Raw genomic sequence first — 24813 nt, 5'->3', positions numbered from 1 at the left:
AAAAAATTATCTTTTCAATAGCAACATAAAAGAGAAAGTTTCTAACAGGCTACTTAATAGTTAAATAGTTTAGTCATATTATTTCTTGTGTAATGTGTATGTATATTTATACGTATACATTTTAATCGTTTGTTTTTACTAGTAGTTTCTTTTAATAGTAGTGTGTTAGTTTTTGTTAAAAATATTAGTTCTTGTTTTCTCCAAAGTTGTCTTCATTCATCTTTTCAGGCCTCAAGTATAGATTTTCAATGTTATGTTGAACCAAGTAATTGGTTAGTTGAAATGGAGGAAGACAAAGCTTATGACCATCTTTCCTTTTCCGTCAACATCAACTTTTATTATTCAATTTCCTTTTATCACTTTGGTCAAGAGGAGGGGCAGAAAATTTTGAGTTGGAGTCCCATTCAGACACAATTCATTTCTGCTTTCCATCTTACAGACCCTCACTAACCCATGGGACTCGGTTGGAAGGACTAACTTCTTCACCTCATTTTTGGGTCAGCTTTCTCCACTGGCGTCCCTGCGAGTTGCAGGTACAGGTAATAACATCTGCTTTGCTTCCCTCAGATCTTTGTACCTGAGTATTTGATTAGTTTTATTTATAAAGAAAAAAATTGAGGAGTAAAACATTTTAGGGATATGGCATTTGATTACAGATAACTCAGCATGAATCTGGGATTCCTAGGAGAGAGCATTCTCTGTTGATGGCATTAGCACTGCATTAACTCTGAAGGATGTATAAACTGTAGCTCAGCATTCAGGGGAAGTTATTTTCCTATTTTTATTTGCTACAATTTTTGCTTTGTGTTGCCAAATTAAAGAAGAGGGATTTGGGGGTTTAATTACTTTTTATTTGGGCCTAATGATTTACATATCATCAGTCTTCAGAATTCTGTAATACATAGGACTCCTTTTTCTCAGGAAGTTAGAAAGTGTGTATAATTGGGTTTAGAAAACTGTAAATTAAAACAATTTAAAAAATATAGTTATATGTGCAATATGTTTTCCATATCTCTTGTTTCTTAAATATATTTTCACACTGATTAAAAAGCAAGGTAAAATTTAAATATATTTACCATTTAATAATTTTTTACATTGATATCCATTAATGAATGAATCCTTTATTGATATTAACTAATGACTGCCTATTGGCAAATTTTATTTTCACATAGGTTTCTCCAGCAACATCACAGACTGAAAGATGATTTCTAAGGTTTAAATATACATGGAGTCATTTAGGATTAAAAATACAGATGTCTGGCCTCCAACCTAAGAGATTTTTATTCAGCACATCTTGCACTGGGCATTGTAATCTGGAATGTCAACCCTCAAAAATTATTTTGTAGATGGTGTATGCACTTTGAGAAACAGACTGGTAGAGTCATAATTGAACAGAATGCAGGAATTTTAAAATATTTATTTGTATATCAGAACATATATTTTTCTTAAGCCAAGATACTCATATTTTTCAGAATCTCAAAAGCATAGAATTTTTGTTTTCTGAACTGATAGCTTTAAAAGTGTCTCCGTACTTTGGGGGTATCAACTTTGTGTAATAACATTTGTACATGTATGTTGAACATTTTGAGCTAAATTGACAGAGTAAATAGGGCCCAGTCCATTCAATTTATTGTGATATTTAAAAATTTTTTTCCATATTTTCTAATAAGCATGGCAGTAATCACTAGGAGTATAAATGACTTTAACAGATATCTTGAAAGGTTTTCCATTTCTTATGTAAACCAGGCACAGTCTACATCTTTAGCACTTGAAAGAGTTAATAAACACACACCCATATACACATACTGATATACACACGTATGCCTTAATCCTGGTATGTTCCTATAGAATTACATTTTAATTTTTTCTTAGACAGAAGTCATCCTATTGAAAGGTTTTAATGCAAAACATGTTTCTCTTCTTACTAGACATGAGCAATGAGGAAGTGACTTACTCCACCCTGAGATTTCTTCCGTCTCCTTCAGAGTCACAAAATAGATTAAGGCCTGGTGGTACTCAAAGGCCTGACAAAGGTACATGTTTTGTGCACCTAGATCCACCCCTCTTACAGATTGCCAAACATTTGAGGTTTGAAAAAAAAATTCCTATCTGTACTTCAGGTTCTCAGATGGCAATTTGAAGCCATAATGGTATAGAGTAGTAGAACAAGCCTTTTTTTGTAAGTTAGTGAGAATGGAGGAACTAACGAACTTTTTTAAGTTAGAGATGTTAATGGAATGTTTTCATTCAGATTTGGTTAAGAGGAATTCATGAAGTCTTTAAAGGTAAAGCACAGGCCAGAGTCTTCAGGAAACACTGTATTTCCTAGAGAAATGAAAGTCTTACAGAATGTTGAAGAAATGAAAACTGAGTGATAGAAGCAATGTTTTTATTAGGACAGAAGATACTTTAAAGTGTCTTAAATATTTACCAAACCTTAATGGCAAATGAAGAAGCAAAATTTTCAGATCAAAGCATCTTTCAAATTTTTCTTGACTGGTGGTTGCCGCAGGGGAAGGTGAGTGGGAGGATGGGTGAATGAGTGAAATAAGTTTAGGGGGAAAAAATTAGTGAGAATGTTTGACATCTTGATCTGAGTGATAGTTACATGAATGAACACACATGTCAAATTTCATGTATTTGTGTATTTTACTGTATGTACCTCAATAAATTAAAGACAACAAAAAACACCCCACATTTTTCTGTTCTTTCTCTCTGCCTTCAAATGTCATCACAAACTCTAAAATCAGAATAACTTTTAGTGTTTTAATTTGATAACAATTAGATATACAACTTTCAGATATCAACGACCTCAAAAGTAGGAGGATAAATAGAGCCTTGTCTGGAGAAAAATAGAATTGATGAAAAAGAAAGGAAAGTTGATTTCTAGAAACTCCTTTCAGGATAGACCCAAATTGCACTTACAGCTTTGGAATATCCACTACAGGCTCCAGTTTCTGAAGAACATTGCTTGCATTTTTCTTCTTCTTCATGGTTAGTTGTGATCTCACACAGGAGTCCGTATGTTCATGTGGATTCTCATAAATGTGGATGGAGCCTATTGTCATCTGTGCTTTTGTAAGGGATGCACTTTTAAGACCCTATAGGATTGTTCTTGTGTGTAGGATTTCTACAGTGGATGTGTGTCAGTCAGAAATCTGAATCTTTAAAACTGTAATTACTAGAGTACAAATTCAAATCCATTTGTATGATGTATTTTGTAAAATGTTTAGGGATGAATGTCTCTCCGTTTCGAATGGTGTCCCAGGTAAAGGTTAGTAGTGGGCAGGCTCTGTCTCTGTCCCTGATGATTATTTCCTTCTTTCTTTATTTAAAGGGTTTTCAGTGCCCTGGCATCTCATTGCAGTGACTCTCGGGATTTTCTGTTTACTTCTGTTGATGGCAGTCACTGTGTTGGGGACAAAGAGTGAGTAACTGAAATACATCCTTCAAGTCTGTATAATAGCACTAACCACTAACCGTGCCGATGTTGACCATGTTCCATCAGTTGTTCCCTGGTTATGATCTGCCAATGCCCCATATGGCTCTCTTGCGGTGATTTTTCTCCAGACACGTCACTGTGTCATTTTCATTTTACTTACCTATTCCAGTGACTGAGACTGTAATAAGCTGTCTCATTCTGTACAGTGCGTGGTAACATTCCTTCTGATATGGGACTTAGTCATATTCTGTCTTCTGAGTGTCTGAGCTGTCATTGTGGAACTTAGCTAAACATTCTTTCAGAAACAACTATTCAAAAACATTATGACTTACTTTTAATTTTTTAAAAAGTGTATAATGAGGAAATAGCTTAGAAAAAGAATGATTCTGTACATGGATGTTAGAGGATCTTGAATCTAACCTTTATGTTTTATTTGAATTCCTTGGCAGCCTTGGAGAAAATTACTAATATATTACACATAATAGTAACATTAATCGGTTACTCTTGTGTAATAAAATTACATATTTGGATCTTACTCTCTTTTCTCCTGTGGATATTTCATCTACTCCAATAATAGTGATGCTATTTGTTCATGTTTCTTAGTGCAGATTTTCATACTCAGAAGATGTATTCCTAAATGTTAACAGCTGATTTTTACTTTGTACCTATTTGTAAATGACGTGCTGTTAAAAAGAACCTAAACTGAATGGTAAGGTGTTACCATCATAATTCAGATATCTTATTTCATTTATTCTACAATTATATTGCTAATAGAAATTTGATGTTTCCATTTCTGTGGTCAATTTATTGAGGTTTTACTTTCTAAAGGTCAAATTACCAATTAAAGTAATGAAATGGGTTGGTTGTCAAAGTGGGACTTTTTATCTTGTCTTAAATTTCCACATTTAAGCATTATGAGTACTTCTGTGTGCTATGTTTATGCTATTAATTCTAGTTTTTCAGTATTTTCAAGAAAAACATCAACAGGAGGAGATTCTACGAAACCTCAGTCAAAAGTACCACATTATGCGAAATGATTACTACATAAAGGAGCAACATTTAACAAATAAGTCTTTAGAATATGACATTTTCAAAAATGAAACCCTTCAGCAGGAAAAGGATCTGGACTTACTCTTTAGAGAAAAGAGAAGATGTCATAGAAAAAAGATCTTTTCAAAGTCTTTGCAAAATACAGGTATGAAGGATTGCATGGTATTTTCCCTTCTACCCCCTTCAGAAGCTTTGAGGTCTAATAAACAGACTTATGATATATGCTAGTGATCTTGTTCTACTAGAAAACTTTCTTTATGCCTCTTTGATGTAATGTGGGTATTTGGGTTGGCTTGTTTCACATATAGGCTTCAGACCCCAGGAACAACGTTTGAATTAATGGAGACCTGTATTTCCCAAAACCTAATGGCAGTTCTTGTCTTCATCCTGCTCCTAGAAGGGGAAGTAGTATGTCAGCTCCCCTGAACATCTGGGCCATTTGGAACCTGTGAGCAAATTAGACATGCCCACTTTATTGCTAACATGAAATACAGAGTCTGTTAGTGAAAATATACTTAGGCTAAAATGGGCACAAGACCTTTTAATTGGATACTGTTGTAAAGATAATGGTGTGTATGTGTTTCCATTATGCCCTGACTTGAGCTAATTGGTCTATATACTTTCTGCGGTCCATCTGCAGGATTTGCCATAGGGGTGACGTTGGTGCATTCTGTGTGCTGACACCACTAAAACAGCCAAGAGATAAGAATATTAAACCTCATGCAACAAATTCTTATCACGTATAACAATGGAATGAATTGACCCAGTTAGTCAACAACTACCAAATAATTTGCATAGAATTTAGAGTTTACAGAGATTTTGCCTATTTAGTATCATTTAGATATGGTTGTCAGTAGAAATTTACTGTCTCTTTGGTTAAAGTATCAATACTGTTTTAAAATTTGGTATATTATAAAATATATGAGGAAAAGAAAAAGTTCTCAAGAATAATGTTTCTTTTGTTTAGAAGGCATTCCAGAAACCTTCTTTTCTTTTAAAAACAGCTTTATTTAGGTATTATTAATATGCAAAAAAGTGCACATATTTATTGTAAGTAACTTGATGACATTGGACATAGGCATGTATCTGTAAAAACTGTCCACAAGTAGGATAATAGACTTATCTATCATGTCCAAAAGTTTCCTCGTGTCCCTTTTTTTCCTTATGGTAAGAGCTTTCACACGAGATCTACCCTTTTAACAAGTTTTTAAGTACACAATTCAGTATTGTTCATTACAGGCTCTATGTCATACAGCAGATCTCTAGAATTTATTCATCTTTCATAACTGTCTATCCATTGAACATCTTCCCATTCTCCCTCCGCCAGCCCCTGGTAACCACTATTCTGGTTTCTAACTTTCTGTTTGAGTTCCATTCTTTTTTATTTTTGTTTATTTTTTGTTCATTTTTTTTTAATTGAACCATCATTGACATACAATATTATGTTAGTTTCAGAGGTACATAGCGGCTATTTTTTATGTCTCATATAAGTGGACTCATGCAGGGTTTGTCCTTCTGTGATTGGCTTATTTCACTTAGCATAATGTCCTTGAGGTGTTAGATCCATGCTCTTGCAGGTGACAGGATTTCCTTCTTTTTAAGGCTGAATAATATTCTATTTTACATATATGCCATATTTTCTTTATCCACTCATCCATCAATGAATATCTGGGAAGTTTCCATATCTTGGCTATTGTGAATAATACTGCAATGAACATTGGAGTGAGATATTTCTTGTCACTCCAGAATCTTGGTGAACCTCATATTATTATTATTGATAGCTACTAAGATTTTCTTTAGTTATGAAGGGCTGATAACTATATTGCTCTGTTTAACAGAATACCAGATGACAAGAAGCTTAATATTTCACCTTATATTCTGTAGGCAAAATCTATGAAGACCACTGGTCCTGTTGTGGAGCGAAGTGTTATTATTTTACCACTAAAAATCAAGACTGGAAGAAATGTAAACAGACTTGCCAAAATTGCAGTTGGTCTCTTCTGAAGATAGATGATGAAGATGAACTGGTACCCGCGGCTGTTGCACTCACTTTCATTGTCATGGACTCTGTCTCTCACCCTTGGACCCAAGATATTGTGGGGGCAGGGAAGGGGGAGTCCAGAGAGAGGGACCTTCAGTTTTTTCTTTGTGTTTTATCTTTTGAGTGAGCAAAAATTGTATAGTTAAGAGACTCCCAGGAGACCACTGCCTTCTAATAGGTATTATCTTGCTGCTTACTAAGCATTCAATGCATATTACCTTTCATGATGACCATTATTATTTCTAAAATGGAAACTCCCTTGAAGAAGCAGGTTGGGTCTTTGCAAACATCTGCCTTTCTAAGGAGTCAGCAGGACAACCACTCACAAAGAAGTGTGCCTTTCCTTCTATGATGTACTTAACCCTTTGGTGAATTGCAGCCTGGAAGCAGCAGTTATTTATATCTACAAGGTGGCAACTAAGAATCCAGAGGCAACACAGTCTAGTAGTTACTATTAGGAATCCTGGAGCTGGACTGCCAGAAATCAAACCCACTCCTGCCACTTAGTAGCTTGGTACCTTGGGTAAATTACCAAACCTCTCCCAGCCTCACTTTTCCCATCTGCAAAATAGGGATAATGAGGAACATAAAATTGATAACAGTTTTACAAATTAGCCTCATGGTGATCTTCATTACAGCGGTAGGTAATGTTCACTTGATCAGTATTTGTACATATTGTATCAAGATGCATATCTTTCAAAAAGAATTATAAAAAGGCAACAATATAAAAATTATCTTTTTAATTTATTACTAATAAAAACTATCCACACACATAAAATATGTTTGTTATGGGGAAATGTTTGCAAATTTCAGCCTGACAGCTCTATTTATCATTTAGGGCAACAACACAAAATGTATATGTGAATCTAATAGCTGTTTTAAAATCACAGCACATACGAAATTATATCAAGTCATAAACTAATTTTCTATATTGCAGTAAAACATTTCAATTTAATTCTATATTTAAAAATGCATTCAATCATTTAATCAGACATTGTGTGATTGGCACTTTGATGTGTTATGTTTTTAGATGTAATAAATATTTCTCAAAACTGCCACTTTCCCTTCACCCCTTCCAGCTACTAAACTATACAACACGGCTTTCTCTTCTGAGGCTGAAGCCTCTAATGCACACCTCCCCAAGTACACTTGTTATTTGAATAAGTTTGTTTTGAAGATTCCACTTTTATTTAAGAATATGTAATCATTGTTCTACATCTTTAAATATTTTTCTGGACAGTGATTTTGAATAGTTTTGTAAAGTATCATAAATTATTTAACAAATCTTCTCTTGTTAGATATTTAGATTTAGAATTTTTCCATGTTTTTAGTAATCTATGAGATTGGCAGACATTTTTAACATAAATAAATACTCTGCTGGGAGAAAATTACTTTGGAAAATGAAATTTTTCTGGAATCGAGGGATGGTCATACAATCAAGCAACTGGGCCCTTGACTGATCCTTCTAATTCATTTAATGATGGGAATTTAGTCATATCATGTGTTTTCTTTCCTTTATAGGTCTTCGTTCAATCCCAAGCTTATCAAAATAACTATTGGATTGGATTATCATATAATAAAAGGGAAAGTAAATGGAAATGGATTGACACTGGCATATCTTCTGGAATGTAAGTCTCTGGAATGCATTCAAATTCTAATATTGGTGTTGGAATGAAAGCACTGTTTCTAAAAAGAATCTTCTCTTAATCCACACAGTTTAACTCATTTTCAAGTAGGAGTCATTGGTAAGCATAAGTAGAGTGATTAAGAAAGTGTTTTAGGAAGTATAGTTAAAAAGGAAGAAAAATGTCATACAGAGTTATTAGTAAGATTATGATGCTAAATACATACTCAGAGTATGTGTTGTGATGCACACAAAATGAAACAAAATCATAAAGTAAGTGATATGAAGTGATTGGGTCATCCTGACTTAGCCACAGTGATCCCTCCCTCCCACAACCTCAAATGAATTTTTTGAGTATCCCCAAAATTCATTTGAAAATCCCTTCCATGCAGCCCTTGACTTAATGGTTCAACCTATGATTTTTCCACTTCATGGTAATGCAAAAGCTACATGCATTCAATAGAAATTGTGCTCCCAGTTTTGACCGGGATCTTTTCCTGAGCTAGTGACGGGTGTTGGGATCCCTTCTTCCAATGCTGGGCAGGTTAGGTATATAAAATGCACTTTTGACTTAATGATATTTTCAACTTATCTTTGGGTTTATCAGGACATTGTCCCTTTGTAAGTTGAGGAAGATCTGTATATTAGTTTATATTATTTCTAAATATAAATATATGTGAGTACATACACACAGGAACGCACCTTGGTTTTGAGATGAGGAGGTACTAGCTGGTATGTCTGACTGGCCCTCAGAGGCCCTGTCAGCGGAAAGTTAGCCAGTGATCATGTGACATTCGCTATTCCAACGCACAGTCTATGATTATGATTTATGTTACAGAAAGCTTCAGAACTAACCAGTTGGCCATTTATGTTTTCTGTCCTACAGGAGTTTTACATTAATGAGTTTGCCTTTTGGGAAAGGGGAATGTGCATTTTTATCTTCAACAAGAATAACAACTATTGATTGCTCCAATACCTACAAGTGTATCTGTGAGAAGAGGATCATACTTTCTCCGCCTCCTTAAAGGTGAAATTAAATTAAGTAATTTTTTGTTTGTTTCCTGTGATAATATATGATTACTTACAAAATACTATTTTTCACAGAGGACTTTTTTTTTTTTTTGACAGGAGGTCCATTTACGGAAACAGATGAGCTGGAAAAGAAAGAAAATTTCTTTTGGGCAATGATTTAAGAGATCAGATGCCATGTGTCTCCTTGGGGGAGCAAGAAAGATTTTGTCTTTGAAGAGCAGTTACACTGTTCTTCAGTGGCCCTGAGAAATTCTCTTTTTCTTTCCCTGAACCAGCTACAGAACCAATTAGAAAGCTCTCAAAAATAGCCTGGGTACTTTCCTTATCAAGAGGATGAGTCAATTCAATAGCCTCAGGCTCTCAGAGATAGCACAGTTAATGATTAAAGAATAGTTATCTTGCACCCTTCTCCCATCTACATGCTTACTTCTCATTTTAAAAACTTAAAAAAATTTTTGCTATAATTTCAAACTTACTGAATAGTTGAAACAATAGTATAAGGAACTCTCATATAACCCACAGTTACCATTTGCTTACATTTTGTTCTATCGGCTCTTTACAGTTCTCCCTCCTTCCCCGTCTGCTTCCCCTGCTCTTTGACGATTCTTTTGGTATAAATGTCCATTTATACCATTGGCATTCCATTATGTCCCTTTGTCTAAATATTTTAAAAGAACAAGGATTTGTCTTGTACAATCATATTACAATTTTCAAAACCAGGAAATTAAGCACTGATACAGTGCTATGATTTCATCTGTAACCCATATTCAAATTTTGTCAACTGTCCCAATAATGTCATTTATAAGTGTTTTTCGTCCATGTTCAGGATCATGTGAAACATTTAGTTGTCATGTATCTTTAGTGTCCTTTAATCTGGGACAGTTCTTCAGGATTTCTTTGTCTTTCCTGACATTGACAACATTTTAAAAATCAAGTTTATTGAATTATATTTTCATGCAATAATATGCATCCATTTTAAGTCATGAAGTCAATGGGTTTTTAACAAATGTATACACTTCTTAATCACCATCAAATCAAGACGGAACATTTCCATCACCTCCAGAACTTCCTTTCCCTGCCTCACCACCCAACTGGCCCCATGCAACCAGAGATATGCTTTTTGTCACTATTAATTAGTTTTTCCTATTATAGAATTTCATACATCAGGCACTCTGATATGTGGCTTCTTTATGTCCAGCATGTTTTTGAAGTTAATCCATGTTCTTTTGTGTATCAGTTGTACATTCTTTCGGTTACAATTTGCTCACCCACCAATGGGCATTTGATGTATTTTCTATTGGGAGCTATTATGAATAAACCTGCTGTGACTAGCATAAGTTTCTGTGTCTTTTCATTTCTTTTTGTTAAATACCTAGAAGTTTGTCAAGTCCTATGGTAAGTGCATGTTTCATTTTATAAGAAATTTCTAGTTTGTTTTCCAATGTGGTTCCATCATTTTACTTTTCCAGTAACAACATAGGTGAGTTCCAGTTGCTCCATATCATTGCCAATACTTGATATTGTCAGCCTTTTTAATTTTAGCTATTATGGTGGGTAGGCAATGGCATCTCATTGTGGTTTACAATTCATGTTTCCATAAAGACTGATGTCATTGAATATCCTTTTGTGTGTTTATTGGCCATTTGTATATTTTCTTTTGTGAAGTGTCTATTCAATCTTTTCTCTAAATTGGGTTTGTCCATCTTATTATATAAGACTTATCTTTATATAATTTGGATACAGTTTTTTGTTAGATATACATATTGCAAATGCTTTCTCCTGGTCTGTCTTCCCCTTTCATATTCTTAATGGTGTCTTTCAAGGAGCAGAAGTTTTAAAATTTTGAAGAAGCCTAATTTATCATTTTTTCTTTTTTGTGCTTTTTGTGCTTTACTTTGCCTGGATCAAGATCACAGATACTTTTCTTGTATGTTTGCTTCTAGAAGTTTGTAGTTTTAACTTACATGTTTAACCTATGCCCATTTCAAGTTAATTTTTGTGGGGGTCAAGGCTCACTATTATTTCATATAGATAGAGATCCAGGTTTCAGGGGTTTTTTTTGCTCAATTTGTTGAAAAGACTTTCCTATCCTTCACTGAATGACTTTGGTGCCTTTGTAGGAAGTTAATAGACCATATCTGTGTGTCTATCTCTGGATTCTTCATTCTGTCTCAGTGATCTATAGGCCTATATTTGCAGTATACTATATTGTCTTAATTATGGTAGCTTTATAATAAGTCTTGGAACCAGATGTGTTAATATTCCAAATTCGTTCTTTTTTCAAAAGTATATTGACTATTCAGGGATCTTGCATTTTCTAAACAATTCTTCAAATATGCCTGATGAAATTTTGACTGGAGATTGCATTGAATCTATAGATAAGTTTGGGATAATTGCCATCTTAAAATATTGAATGTTAGGATTCATGAACCTGATTTATCTCTCCACTTACTTAGATTTTCTTTAATTTCTACCAGCAATGTGATACATTTTAGGGTATAGGTCTTAATACACATTTTGTTAAATTTATATTTTTTTATTCTATTATAAATGACATCTAAGATTTTTTTCAATTATTTGCTGTTAAGTTATTGAAATACAATTGGTTTTGGTAAATTGATCTCTAGTCCGAAAATCTTGCTAAATTTACTTACTTCTAGTAGGTTTCCAGTAGGTTTGGTGTTTTGGTGTTTTTTTAGTAGATTCCTTAGAGTTTTTCTTCTCTATGTGCACAATCATATCATGTATAGAAAGTTTTACTTCTTCCTTTCCTTCATTTTTTTCTCTTGTTTTATTGTACTGACTAGGACTCTGGTGCAGTGCTGATGAGAAGCAATGGTAGTAGGCATCCTTGCCTTGTTCCCAATCTTACAAAGGAAACTGTTTAGTCTTTCACTGTTATGTGTGAAGTCAGCTTTAGGTTCTTTGTAGATCCTCTTTATCAAGTTTAGGAAATTCTCCTTCTTGCTGATTGAGACTTTTATCATGAATGTGAGTTGTATTTTGTTGTATAATTTTTCTGTATCTATTGAGATGCTTATATATAGATTTTCTGTTTTAGTCACTTAATATGATACATTGAGTGATTTTTGAATGTTAAACAAAACTTGCACTTCTTGGATAAATTCTACTCAGTCATGCTGTATTTATTATCCTTTTTTTAATATGTTGCTAGATTTACTCAGGTAATACTTTGTTAAGGAATTTTGTATTTATTTTCATGATGATATTGGTCTGTTAATTTCTCTTTTTAAATGTCTTTTACTATTTATGGTATTGGAGAAATACTGGCCTTATATATTCATTTGGAATATTTTTGATCATCCATCTGTGTTTTGGAGAGGGTAGGATTTGTATTTTCATTCCTTAGCTGGACAGATTTGCTGGTGCAATAATCTGGGTCTGAAGTTTTCTTTGGGAGGTGGTATCTGATTAGGAATACCATTTCCTTAATAGATTTAGGACTATTTAGACATTCTGTTTCTTGTAGGTTATAGTAATCTTTATCTTTCAAGGAATTTGTCCATTTTGTCCAAATTGTCAAATTTATTGTCATGCTGTTTTTCATAGTTGTATTAGCTTCCTTGGGCTGCTGGAACAAAATACTACAGATTTGATGGCTTAAAACAACCGAAATTATTCTCTCAGTGTTCCAGAGGAATGCAGTCCAAACCAAGGTGTCACTATGCTTGCTCTGAGACTCTGGGTCGAATCTTCCCTTGCCTCTTCCTGGCTTCTGGTGGTGGCCACTGACCCTTGGTGTTTGTCGGCTTGCAGCTGCACCTCTCAGGTCAGGCTTCTGCCATCACGTGTTGCTCCCCCTGTATGTCTCTGTTTTTACATGCAGTTTCCTCTTCTACTAATGTCACCCCTCATATGGGGTTAGGGCCCACTCTAATGACCTCATCTTAATTTGGTTACACGTACAAAGACCCTAGGTCACTTTCTTAGGTGCAGGGGTAAGGTCTTACACATATTTTTTTGGATGACACAATTCAACCCATAGCAATAATGTTCCCTTATTATCTGTTTACTGTTCATAGGCTCTGTGATCATGTCCTTTCTTTTCTGATGTTGTTTGCATTTATATATTGTTGCATATGTGTTTCTTTCTTGATCAGTTTAGCTGGAGATTTATATCAATTTGGTTGATCTTTTTGTTTCATTTTTTTGTTTGTCCATTCTCCATCATATTTATTTAATCTTTTATCTTTGTTCTTTCCTCTCTTCTATTTATTTTGAGTATAACTGCTTTTAATTTTGTTCTTCTGTAAAAGCTTATATATCTTCTTGTCAAACTTAGATCTTTACCTAGATGATATCAAAGTTAAACATAGAAAGTTCACAGAGCTTTTCATATGAAGGTATAAGCACCACTCCTCACTGGCAGTATCCTGGATAGTTTGTATGCTTTCCCTGGTCTCTCAGCCCCATCTGTCTCGTTGACCAGGATGCTTGCCTAGCTTCCTAGCCACAGCACCCCAACAATGCTTGTTCTCTACCCATGATTGTAAAATGAGGTTATCATAACCTGTACAATGGCCAGACTCAGGCATGGCCTTCATTGTGTCCACTCAGCAGGAGCCACAGCAGATGCAGTGCCCCAGGCTGAGCAGATCCCTCCGAGACTGTGGCTTTCCAGAGGTTGCCTGAGAGTACAGGTAACAGTCTACAAATGCAGGGATATAAGGGCCCTACAGGACAAAACTTCACCAGAAACAGACAGGAATGAGGCTGTTACAGTATTAGGTGTGGAAAAGATGTTACCTACCCATGAGAAAGGGATAATTGATGCTGTTGTTAAGGAAATTATGGTGTAGAACACTGGGACTCAAAAAATCTTGGTTGTTTGCATTTACCAACATTTGGATTGTGAGGTTGAAATGAGTTTCACTAATAGGGATTTCCGTATGATTTTCCTTCTTCTGCGGAACCCTGTGTTTTAGCAGAGAAGAAGAGCGTGTGTGGGCAGCAATTTTTGGAGAGGTGTTGCCTTTTGAAAAGCTGTCTTTTTCCTCTTTCCAGAAGCAGGGGATTGAATTGTGTGGACATGCACCAGGGCTTGAAGAGTTCTGGGCACCATAGGCCTAATGGTGTGTTAGGGAGACGAGGAGAACTTTTTCCTAATAACAGAAGAGATCTGGCTGCAGGTCTGGTCCATGGCGTTTTGCTTGCTAAACGTTTAGATTGTAGTCCTGATAAAGGAGAGACATTGAAAATCATTTTAAAGCTGAAAGATGAATGGAAATGCTTTCAGTGAGGTAATGACAGGGAACACCTTCACTTTTTTAGGCTGCTAAGGCTGCTGAGCTTAGCGGCTCTCTCCTCATCCCCCGCAGAAAACCCCCAGTGTGCCTCCTGTGGACTCTAACTAGCCGCGTCCTCTCTCCTTATTCATTGTCTGGTATCACTGTGAGCACCCACTGGCCCTCTGGAGGCAAAAATCTAGCCTACCCCAGTTTTGTCCCCATGTATCATATTTAAATTTTGTGCATGATCTCCCTTGAATATTAAAAAATGGTTTTGCAGAAAGGACTTTTATTTGGAGCCAGACAAAACATTTTCTTTTATTCTTTATAGGCAAGTGGGATGAGAATGGACACAATTTGCTCTCTTACTTCCTACCTATACAAGAGTAAACAAGTACTAACATTTACTACAGAAAGTCATAGGCATTTTATATGCCCTTGATGAGTCACCTAATGCCCCTACAATGGAGTCTCTTCAAATATAAAATGATGGTAACAATCCCATTATCCAGTCAGCTGAGGATTCGATGTGGTGATTTATTTAGAATGACAACAATAACAAAACCCCTTAAGCCCAACCAAAACTATTCCTGGCACATGGATTCCCGAAATGCTAGTTTGCTTCAGCTAGCAAACAATGAAATATAGATAGGGCAGCCCAAAGAATGGTCCCATACTTACTCGTCTTTGAAGGGAGTGAAATAACATTAAGAAACAAAAATAGCAACAAATGAATTCTGGGCTCAATCACCAGACACTTTAATCCAGCATCAGATTCTTACTTGAGTGTTTATCCCTGTGGTGGTACTAGGAGAAGCTATACCCAAGAGGCTGGATTTAAAGTGAACCAGGGCTTCCAAGGTAAATCATGAATCGGTGTTATTTACAAAATTGATCTTTCGCCTTGTCCCCAGATCTTGCATGAAATTGAGGAGAGAGCGGTGGCCCTGTGGCAGTCCGCCTGCCTTGCACGGTGACGCGTTCCTTGCTCTGGGCCCCGTGGTGCACAGTGAACTTTTTTGAGCCCGAGACTTCCTGTGTGGCTTCAGCTCGAGTACCGAGGTAGCTCCAGCTACTTTTATTTTTCTGCTGGGCTAGATACATTGATAACTTCTCAGGAAGTATCTGGGTCTATTTCTGTTTTATTTTCGTGCAGCATTTTGTAGTATCTTTTATACTGGACTTCCTTTTTTTTTTTAATTGAAGGACCGCTGATACACAATTGTATATTGGTTTCAAATATTACAACACAGTGGTTCAACAGTTCCCCGTATTATTAAATCCTCACCTGACTAGTACAGTTACTATCTGTCGACATAAGAAGATGCTACAGAATCATGAGCTGTGGGCTCCTGCTGCACTACCATCCCTGTGACCAACCTCCGATATGATCGAGAATGTTTGTGCACCTTTATCCCCCTCACCCTCCTCACCCACCCACCCCAGCCCCTCGTGGCGTGACTCATTTGCTTCCTACGTTAGTACCAGTGAATTTGCATCAGAATTTTCTAGAGGGCTTGTAAAAATACAGATCGTTGGGCTCCACCTCCAACTTTCTGACTCAGTGATTCCAGAGTGGGGCCCAAGAATTCACATTTTTTATCAATTCTCAGGTCCTTATGCTTCTGGTTCCCAGGACCACTCTTGAAGACCTTCTGCTTTTGTTTATTTTCAGTGATCTCCCAATGAAAGTATTAATTACACTGACCTATAATCTTTGGTTGTTCTGAGAATTAACTCCTTGGAATTGTTTTCTCTTACAAGAGAAACTGCTGTTCATTTCTTCAGAGTCCCAATTAGGTTTTTCATTTCAGCCTTATTTTCCAATTAAATGCTATTTCCGACAGAGTCTGCTCTGAGTGAAGGGTTATTTTTTTCCCCCTCATTAAGGTTTCACTTCTTCCTTCTACGGCAGAAGATCCCTACTTCTCTTGTCCACATGGAAATTCTATTTGTGAGCACGAAGTTCCGTTCAGTTCCATCTTCGTTAGGGGTCAAGATTAACCCTTTGTGATTCCAACCCCACAGAGAATGCCCAAGTTTCCTGCCTTCTCTTGGGGAGAGCTTACACACGTCCAGAACTACCGAGGAGATAAATTACCCAAAGATGAGAGACAGGTGGTAGAAAATGCAGACCCAGGAGATTTATTTCCTGCTTTCTGCTCCATTGTGTTCTTAGTTGTTACCAAGCATTCCCACTCATCTTGTATCTACTTTCCTTTCTCTTCCCCAGTGCCTGCAGAAAAACATCAGGTTCAAGTGTACTTCTCCTTCAGTCTCCTAGAGAATGTTCTTGGCATGTTTGTTTCAGTTTTGCCCCAGGCTGGCCAGAAACAGTGCCTTTCAGTCTGTGTGAGGAGGGAAAAACTCAGGCAAGAAAACAATTATGGTAATAGCCCTATAACTCTGTCTCTCTGTATTTATATATTCACTCATATATACATTAGTTCATTCATATATTCTTTCTTCATTCAGCAAATATTTATTGAGCCCTGTGTGCCTTAGGTTAACACCAACCACTAGTTCTTAGAAGGGATTAGTTTCCCTCTCCATATACTAGTTTCTAATTAAATTAAAATGGTATATGTATTTAAATATATATTAAATATGTAAATGCAAATTAAACATGCATTTAAGTGTATGCTGTTTTAGCATGTGTATGTCAAATGTGCTGAACATATGTGTTACAGGCTTTATTTTTAATCTGATGATGCAGAATTTATTATCTAATGCAAATGTACAGTTTTTCTTTATCTCATAATCACCAAGAATTAAAATATACTTTTCTTAAAGTGTTACGCTTCATTGAATATATGTCTGGAGTCTCTAACAATGTTTTTCAGTTGTATGTATTCCTCTGCTGTGTCAACTTGATCACATATATGACATGTGAAATTTAAAAAATGTTCAACATTCTTAAGTGCATGACAGTTGCAGTTAAAACATATCTATAACAGAACTAAAAATTATTAGAAATTGCTATAATGCATAAAGGTACAAAGAAGAAATATTTCACCATTGGCAATCACTGAAAAATTCTTTTAAACTCCCTTCTAGTCTTTGTTTATTTTCTTGTTTAAATTGACCATTAAAAAAATAGATTCTTTATAAGAACTTGAAATTGCAGAGAAGTACAAAGAAGAAAGTTTTAAAAAATATAAAATGTTATATACCATAATCATTGTGAAATATAATTTATAGCATATAATAGGCTATATAGATAGATAAATAGGTGGGTACATAGATGATGGAAATGCACTTTGTAAAATGGGATCATATAACTGCTTTAATTGTAAAACAGTATTACATTTTATTTCAGCAGCATCTAGTAGGAAATAATCGATTAAAAATTAAAGAAATTAACACTTCAAATGAATACTTCCTCAATATAAAACATTATTTCCTAGAATTTACCTATTATGGTTATATAGCTTGCAATTATTTCCCCCTATTCCATATGTTGTCTTTCATTTTGTTGATTATTTCCTTTGCTGTGCAGAAGTTTCATACTTTAATGTAAGTCCCACAGTCTATTTTTGTTCTTGTTGCCTGTAATTTGGTTATCATATTAAAAAATTATTGTCAAGAAAATGTGAAGGAATTTTAATCTTATGTTTTCTTTTAAGAATTTTATGATTTAAAATCTTACATTTAAGTCTTTTATCCAATTCAAGTTGAGTTTTGTGAGTGGTGTAAGATAGGGGACCAATTTCAATCTTCTGCATGTGGATATCCAGTTTTCCCAGAACTGTTTATTGAAGAGACAATCATTTTCCTATTGTATATTCTTGGTGCCTTTTCAAAGGTTAGTTGACTGTATGTGTGTGGATTTTTTTCTGGGATCTCTCTTCTGTTCCATTGATCTGTATGTCTGTTTTTTTATGTCAATACCATACTGTTTTCATTATTATAGTTTTGTAATATGGTTCCAGATGTATGAAAATGGAAAAATGATATAAGATATGAGATATAAGAAAAAAGAAAGTTCTCCAATAAACAATCTAATGTTACATCCCAAATAACTAGAAAAAGAATAGAAACTAAGCTCAAAGTTAGCAGGAGGAACGAAGTCATAAAGATTAGAGCAGAAACAAATAAAACAGAGAATAGGAAAACAATAGAAAAATTAACAAAACTTAGATTTGGTTCTTTGAAAAGATAAATAAAGCTGACAAACCTTTAGTTAGACTAACCAAGAAAAAAAGAGAGAGACCCAAATAAATAAAATTAGAAATGAAAGTAGAGACAAATGACATGAAGACTACTGTGAACAAGTATATGCCAAAAATTGGACAACCTAGAATAAATAAACACATTTTTAAAAATGTACCATCTACAAAGATTGAATAACAAAAAAACAGAAAATCTGAACAGATCTATAACAAATAAGGATATTAAGTGAGTGATCAAAAACTTCCCAACAAAGAAAATCTCAATACCAGATGATTTTACTGGTGAATTTTACCAAACATTTAAAGAAGCATTAATACCAATCCTTCTTAAATTCTTCCAAAAAAATGAAAGCAAGGAACATTATGAAGTGTTTTACAAGGCAAGCATTACTTTGTTCCCCAAGCCAGAGAAGGTTACTGCAAGAAAAGAAAACTACAGGTCAATATTCATAAGTATAGATGAAAAAGTTCTCAACAAAATATCAGCAAACAAAAATTCAACAGCACCTAAAAGGATTATACCCATTGATCAAGTGTGAGTCACTCCCAGGATTCAATGATGGATCGACATGTACAAATCAATAAATGTGTTCTATCACATTAATAGAATGAAAAATAAATATCACATAATCATGATAATAAATGCAGAAAAAGCATTTTGCCAAATACATCTTTCCATCATAAAAACCCTCAACATACTGATTATATTGAGTGTCCTACAACATGATAAAGACTTTATAGGGTAAGACCCTAGCTACTCAATGGTGAAAGTTTGGAACTGTTCCTCTCAGATCAGGAACAAGGCAAGGGTGACCACTCTCACCACTCCTATTCAACATAGTGCTAGTAGTCCTAGCCAGCTATATTAGGCAAGAAAAAGAAATACAAAAACACCAGAATCAGAAAGGAAGAAGTACTATTGCCACTATTTGTTGATGATATTATTTTACATAGTATAGGAAGATCCTAATGACTTCACCAAAAACTGTTAAATCTAATAGACAATTAAGGAAAAGATGGTATTTAGGCAAGTGGATCATTGCTCAAGCAATGAAACCACATCTGGTACAGTGGCTACAACTGTAGGTACCACCTGATTAAGATGATAATAATCCTTGTCATTCTCCAAGATCTACCTGTCTTCTACACAGGTCAAACAGGTGCAGCAAATGAGGATGTGGTAGGAATCATCACCTCTGTATCCTTCAGGTCCTTGATGGTGGCACTAATCTTGGCAATTCTTTGAGAAATGCAGTCCCGCTTCTGTCTAGCCATTTTCCTGGATAGAGGTAGTATTAGTGGCTTTCACTTGGCCTTCCCACCATAATAGCCCGCACTCTGCAGGACAGAGGACCGACATCATGATTCTGCTGATGAGTATATCTATTCCAGTTATGCATTTCTGAAAAGTTTTGATATGCAATTCTAAAAGACACACAAGTTGACTGATTTTTTTTTTTTAAACTAAGTTTTGATATTCTGAGTTTTCTCTATATCATTGAAATTAGTCTTTCATGCCATTTAACTCCTGGTATAATATTTTACTTTGCAGTTTTCTTCCAAGAAAGATTTTTGCCTCAGATGGTTTTCTTTCCCATTCTTAAAAGTATCAGTTTTCAACAAATCTCTTTCAATGCTTGGGTATTGTCATTTCACCTACTACCTGTAATTCTACAAATATGGCATTTACATTCATTTTAAAAGTGTAGCAATGCTGCAATGTGTGAAATATTTATATTACATTTAAAAATTGTCCCCATTCAGAAAAAAATATCAAGAAAATGTTTAGAAGGCATTTTATTGTAAACATAAATAGTGTTACATATGGGTTATTCTAAATCTTCCCCTTTGTGATCTCTCCTGATATTTTTTCTCCTTATCCTCATTCTTTCTTATGACTCAAAGACAATTTACTTCCCATAATCTCCTAAAGGATGGTTTCCACCTCTTCCAACATGGTGGTAAAAATGAATGCCCTGCTATTGGGTCTCAAATTGGCTGAGATGTACTTCTGTGGATGTGTTGCATTATGTCCATAATATTTGAAGGCATAGAGTAAAAACAACTAATTCTCTCTGAAATAGTAATCTTACCTGCAAATTTTTTGTAAAGTTAACTAATAATTCAAGTGTTTAAAATGTTATTCTATAATCAAAGAAATTTATATGGAATAGAATAATGATTACATAAAAATTTTAAAATTCTTATGTTCACTGGTTCGTGTGTATCATCCAATTACTTTCTACATATTTTCATTTTCTCAGAGAATAATGCTTCTTGGTTATCTTTCATTATATAATTTAAAAAATATAGGCCTTTTTTATGTTCATAATCTTCACTTATGACATTTAATAATTTCTCATTAGATACATTATAAGAAAACATGATACAGAAATACACTTATAATACCTTTAAAACCCCTTTACCAAATCTGGGATATCAGGACTGTAGAAGCTGTAGCAAATAAAAAAGCAAAGTGTATATGTGGATGCAAATAGAGAAAAATATTAGACAGACAAGAAAAATTAATTACTGATTAAATAATTATTCATATCCTATCCTTCTTGATGTGATCATTTCCTCTATTAACTCACTTGAACAAAACTTTTGGTTACATCTGGTGGTAAAGCATGAAAAATTATAGGAGGTAATTCACCTTTGGAAAGATATTCTGAAAACTGAATTAGTTACTTCATTTGCCTGCAAGATAAAACTTAGAGGATTTAAAAATAAATATCCTTTGTGTTCTGTAGATGCATGCAAGAGGCATAGTAATAGAGATGCCCTCAGAGAGAGTCAGCTATAGGTAGAGTTGGTGATACCTGTGTCAGTGCAGTGGAGTTTCTGGTGGCAATGGAGTTGAGAGGTAAGCCTCAGCGGGTGGATGGAACAGATGCATGTGAGCTGGGACACAAGATGATTCTTCTGGGCTCTATATGTTCTCTGCTTTTGTTACCCCAGAAGCTTCACTATTTGTCAGTTACATGTGAACATGTGGGAAAGCAGTTCACATTTGAGCTTTGTGCTTTGACATTTGCATATTTTATTATGGTGATAGGCAGTTTCTTAACAGAGGAGATGAATGGGCAAAATAATTGAAAGGGCCATGCCCCATTTTGCACAGATTCCTAACACTGCACATTAAAAACAAAACAAAAACCCCAACAAAAACAACCGAAAAACCCACCTTCACCACTGTGATGACTGCCTCCAAATACTGAGATCCTAAATGTGAGCCTAGCATCTGGGGTTGAAAATGCTGTACTTAAAGAGAGATTTGAATCTATCTTCTAAACTACTATGTATTAGCATTCCCTACATTTATCTGAAGGAGATTTTGAATAGTAAGTCTTAGTCTTAATGGTTATTAGATTGTCACTCATTCTGTGGTACATTGAAAATACATCTAAATTTAATAAGTTTACCCTTGGGAACATTTTTTTCCCCCTAACATAATCTTTCTACAGTCTGTTTTTCAGTTCATTCCAGTATAAATATATTTATACTTAAACTTCAGGCCTTCAAGATTTTTGTTGTCCTTCCCCTCCAGTCTTTATCCTAGTTATAAAGATGAGAAATGTTTTCTTCCACTTAGCAGTTTGATAACACTAGATGTATAACGTATTTTCAAAATATTCTTATGTTCTATTTCTGTGATGATACAAATGAAGATTCAATTTGTATTTTACTTCCCTTACCCACTAAATACCATGAGAATTTATTTTACTTTCTGTTCCATTAAATATTTTAGTATATGAGCTAACAGACTGCATTGATTAGTATTGCAGATTTTGCTTTTTGATGAAAGAAATGTTTTAAGGTAGCAGAGTTAAAACAAATTTTAACAATAATCACTTAATAAAACATTCAAATTTTAGGCAAATGAAAAGGTCCTGGTTATGACATTTTGCAAAATTGTTGATAGACTTTATATCTTCTATTTTCTTCAAGTGACTAACAGGGCTAAGTGTTATGTGTTGTTTCACAAAGTTATTCTTTAAATGTAATTAAAAAAATGAATTCATATTTGAGAATCATTTTAGATTTACAAGAAAGTTGCAAAGAGAATTTTATTACAGTCCTCCCTGGTTTCTTTCCTGGCCCATCTTACATTACTACAGTCAGAACCCCAAACACTGAGTAAGTACACATTACCATAAACTCCTGACTTTATCACGATTTCATCACTTCTTCCATCAATCTTTGTCTTTTTTAAGTTTCAACTTAGGGTGCAAAATGACACTTACTCATCACATCTCCTTTGTTCTGTGACACGTTCAGTCTTTTCCTGTGGTCAAGTGTTACATAACATGCCTCTCAATTTTTCTTCTTCTGATGTCTTTCTCATATTTACACTGGGGTTAAGAATTTCTCAAAAAACTGTTTCAAAGGTGAAGTACCCTAGTGATTATCACACCTCATCAGGGATGCATGTTATCCACATGGCCTCACAGGTGATAATTAACCTTATCACTTGGTGATGGAGTGTTTGCTGGGTTTTCCCACTGGAAAGTTACCATTTTCTGCTTTCTGTATCTGTTCTGGGATACGGATCTGGGAAGCAAGTCACCAAGCACAGCCTACTGAGGGAGAGGATAAAGTCTGTGGAGAGGGAGAATTTGAAATCCTTCTGTAAAGATTTGTCTCTTCTCTCCCACTTCTTTAATTTTTCAATCATTTATTTATAATAGTATGGGCTCACAGATATAATTTATATTTTAGTTATAATCCTATACTACTTTATTTTGTTGCTTAAATGGTTCCAGTGTTGGCCATTGGGAAGTTTTTCACGTTAACGGTTGTGAGCCTTTGGCACGCCTCAATCTTTTCATTTCTTTAACACTTTCTGACTTTCTGGCATTAGATGATGCTCTGAGGTGATCCTGTATTTTCTCTGCCCCATCGTCAGACTCAGTCACTTCTAGGAGGAGCTCTAGTTCCTGTTATGGTGAATGGTATTTAGAAACCAAAATCTGGGTGCTGGGTGTTTTTTCTACTTCTGGAGTTTCTTTGCCTCTAGCTTCTTCAGGGAGGCAGATCTAGGTGAGGTACTCACCCATATTTACACACATATGTGCATCTGTTAATCAGTCCATCTGTGCCTACAGTAGCTAACTATGCTACACATGAGTTATCAGAGTCTCTAACTCTAATCTGGTAGCACAGGATTCACTCTGACCTTCCCTGTTACTTATCTGTCACTTGCCTCTGAAAATGTGACACTTGTCTCCCACCAACCACTGCATATGTTTGTAGTACACATGTAAATCAGTTTTAGAAATTTAACCCATACCATCATAAGAAATTGTCTGACTGGAGTAGCATTTATGTTCCTTTGTTTCTACGCTTACACTTCCCAGTTACACACCAGTTTCCAATTGCTTAGGCCAGCTTTCATTTCCTCATCCCTTTCAGTGCTGTGGTGTCATATATTTGTCCTACATCAGGTATTGTGTCACACTCTGCATTCCAATATGGGGTTCCTGACATCTTCACTGATGACTTTTTGTTTGCTTTCATTGGCATAAAATTTTACTATTTGTGATATACTATTAGAGAGACTTTGACAAATGTATACAGGCCTGTATCCAATACCCAGTAGAATTCTGAATTGTTCCTTCACCATGAAAGTCCTCCTGCATGCACCCTTTGTAGTTGACCTCTAGTCTCTCCACTAACCCCAGGCCATCTCTGATTTTTTTTCTTTCCCTATAGTTTTTCTTTATGCAGAGTATCATATGGATAGAATCATATAATATGTATTCTTTCATTTAGAAAAATGTGTGTAAGATTATCCATGCTGTTGTATGAGCCAAGCCCATTCTCATAAAAAACATTTTATTGTGGATAACTAAGTAGCAGAATTTACTACTTTAACCATTTTTAAGTGTATTATTCAGTGGCATTAAGTACATTAATAATGCTGTCTGACTATCACCACAGTCCATTTTAGGAAATTTTCATCATTCTAAAGAAAAACTCTGTACTCGTTAAACAATAACTTCCACTCCCTCTCCTCCCAGCCTCTGGTAATTTCTATTCTATTTTCTATGTCTATGAATTTATCTCTATTTTCTGTATACTGAATTCTAGATACCTCATATAACTGGAATCATAGAATGTTTGTTCTTTCTTACGGATTATTTTACTTAACACAATGTTTACAAGGCTTATCCATGTTGTTGTAGCATGTATCAGAATTT

At 35.0% G+C, this 24813-nt stretch overlaps 1 protein-coding gene across 2 annotated transcripts; it reads left to right on the top strand.

The window, feature by feature from the left end:
• The first annotated feature begins 217 nt into the window (after positions 1-217).
• LOC118924800 (killer cell lectin-like receptor 2) lies at positions 218-10521 on the top strand. Of its 2 annotated transcripts, none has more exons than XM_036909929.2 (8): positions 218-533; positions 1929-2033; positions 3338-3427; positions 4398-4637; positions 6377-6519; positions 8055-8161; positions 9044-9184; positions 9286-10521. In XM_036909929.2, the coding sequence occupies exons 2-7, from the start codon at positions 1931-1933 to the stop codon at positions 9180-9182; spliced, it is 822 nt and encodes a 273-aa protein (XP_036765824.1). In that variant the 5' UTR covers positions 218-533; positions 1929-1930; the 3' UTR covers positions 9183-9184; positions 9286-10521. The 2 variants fall into 2 exon arrangements, with proteins under 2 accessions (XP_036765824.1, XP_036765817.1); XM_036909922.2 differs by having other exon boundaries at positions 220-539.
• The last annotated feature ends 14292 nt before the right edge of the window (positions 10522-24813 follow it).

This window comes from Manis pentadactyla, chromosome 14 (genome assembly GCF_030020395.1).
Source record: "Manis pentadactyla isolate mManPen7 chromosome 14, mManPen7.hap1, whole genome shotgun sequence".
Taxonomy (NCBI): Eukaryota; Metazoa; Chordata; class Mammalia; order Pholidota; family Manidae; genus Manis; species Manis pentadactyla.
The sequence above is the reverse complement of the archived record's forward strand: the minus strand, read 5'-3'. Positions and strand labels throughout refer to the sequence as shown.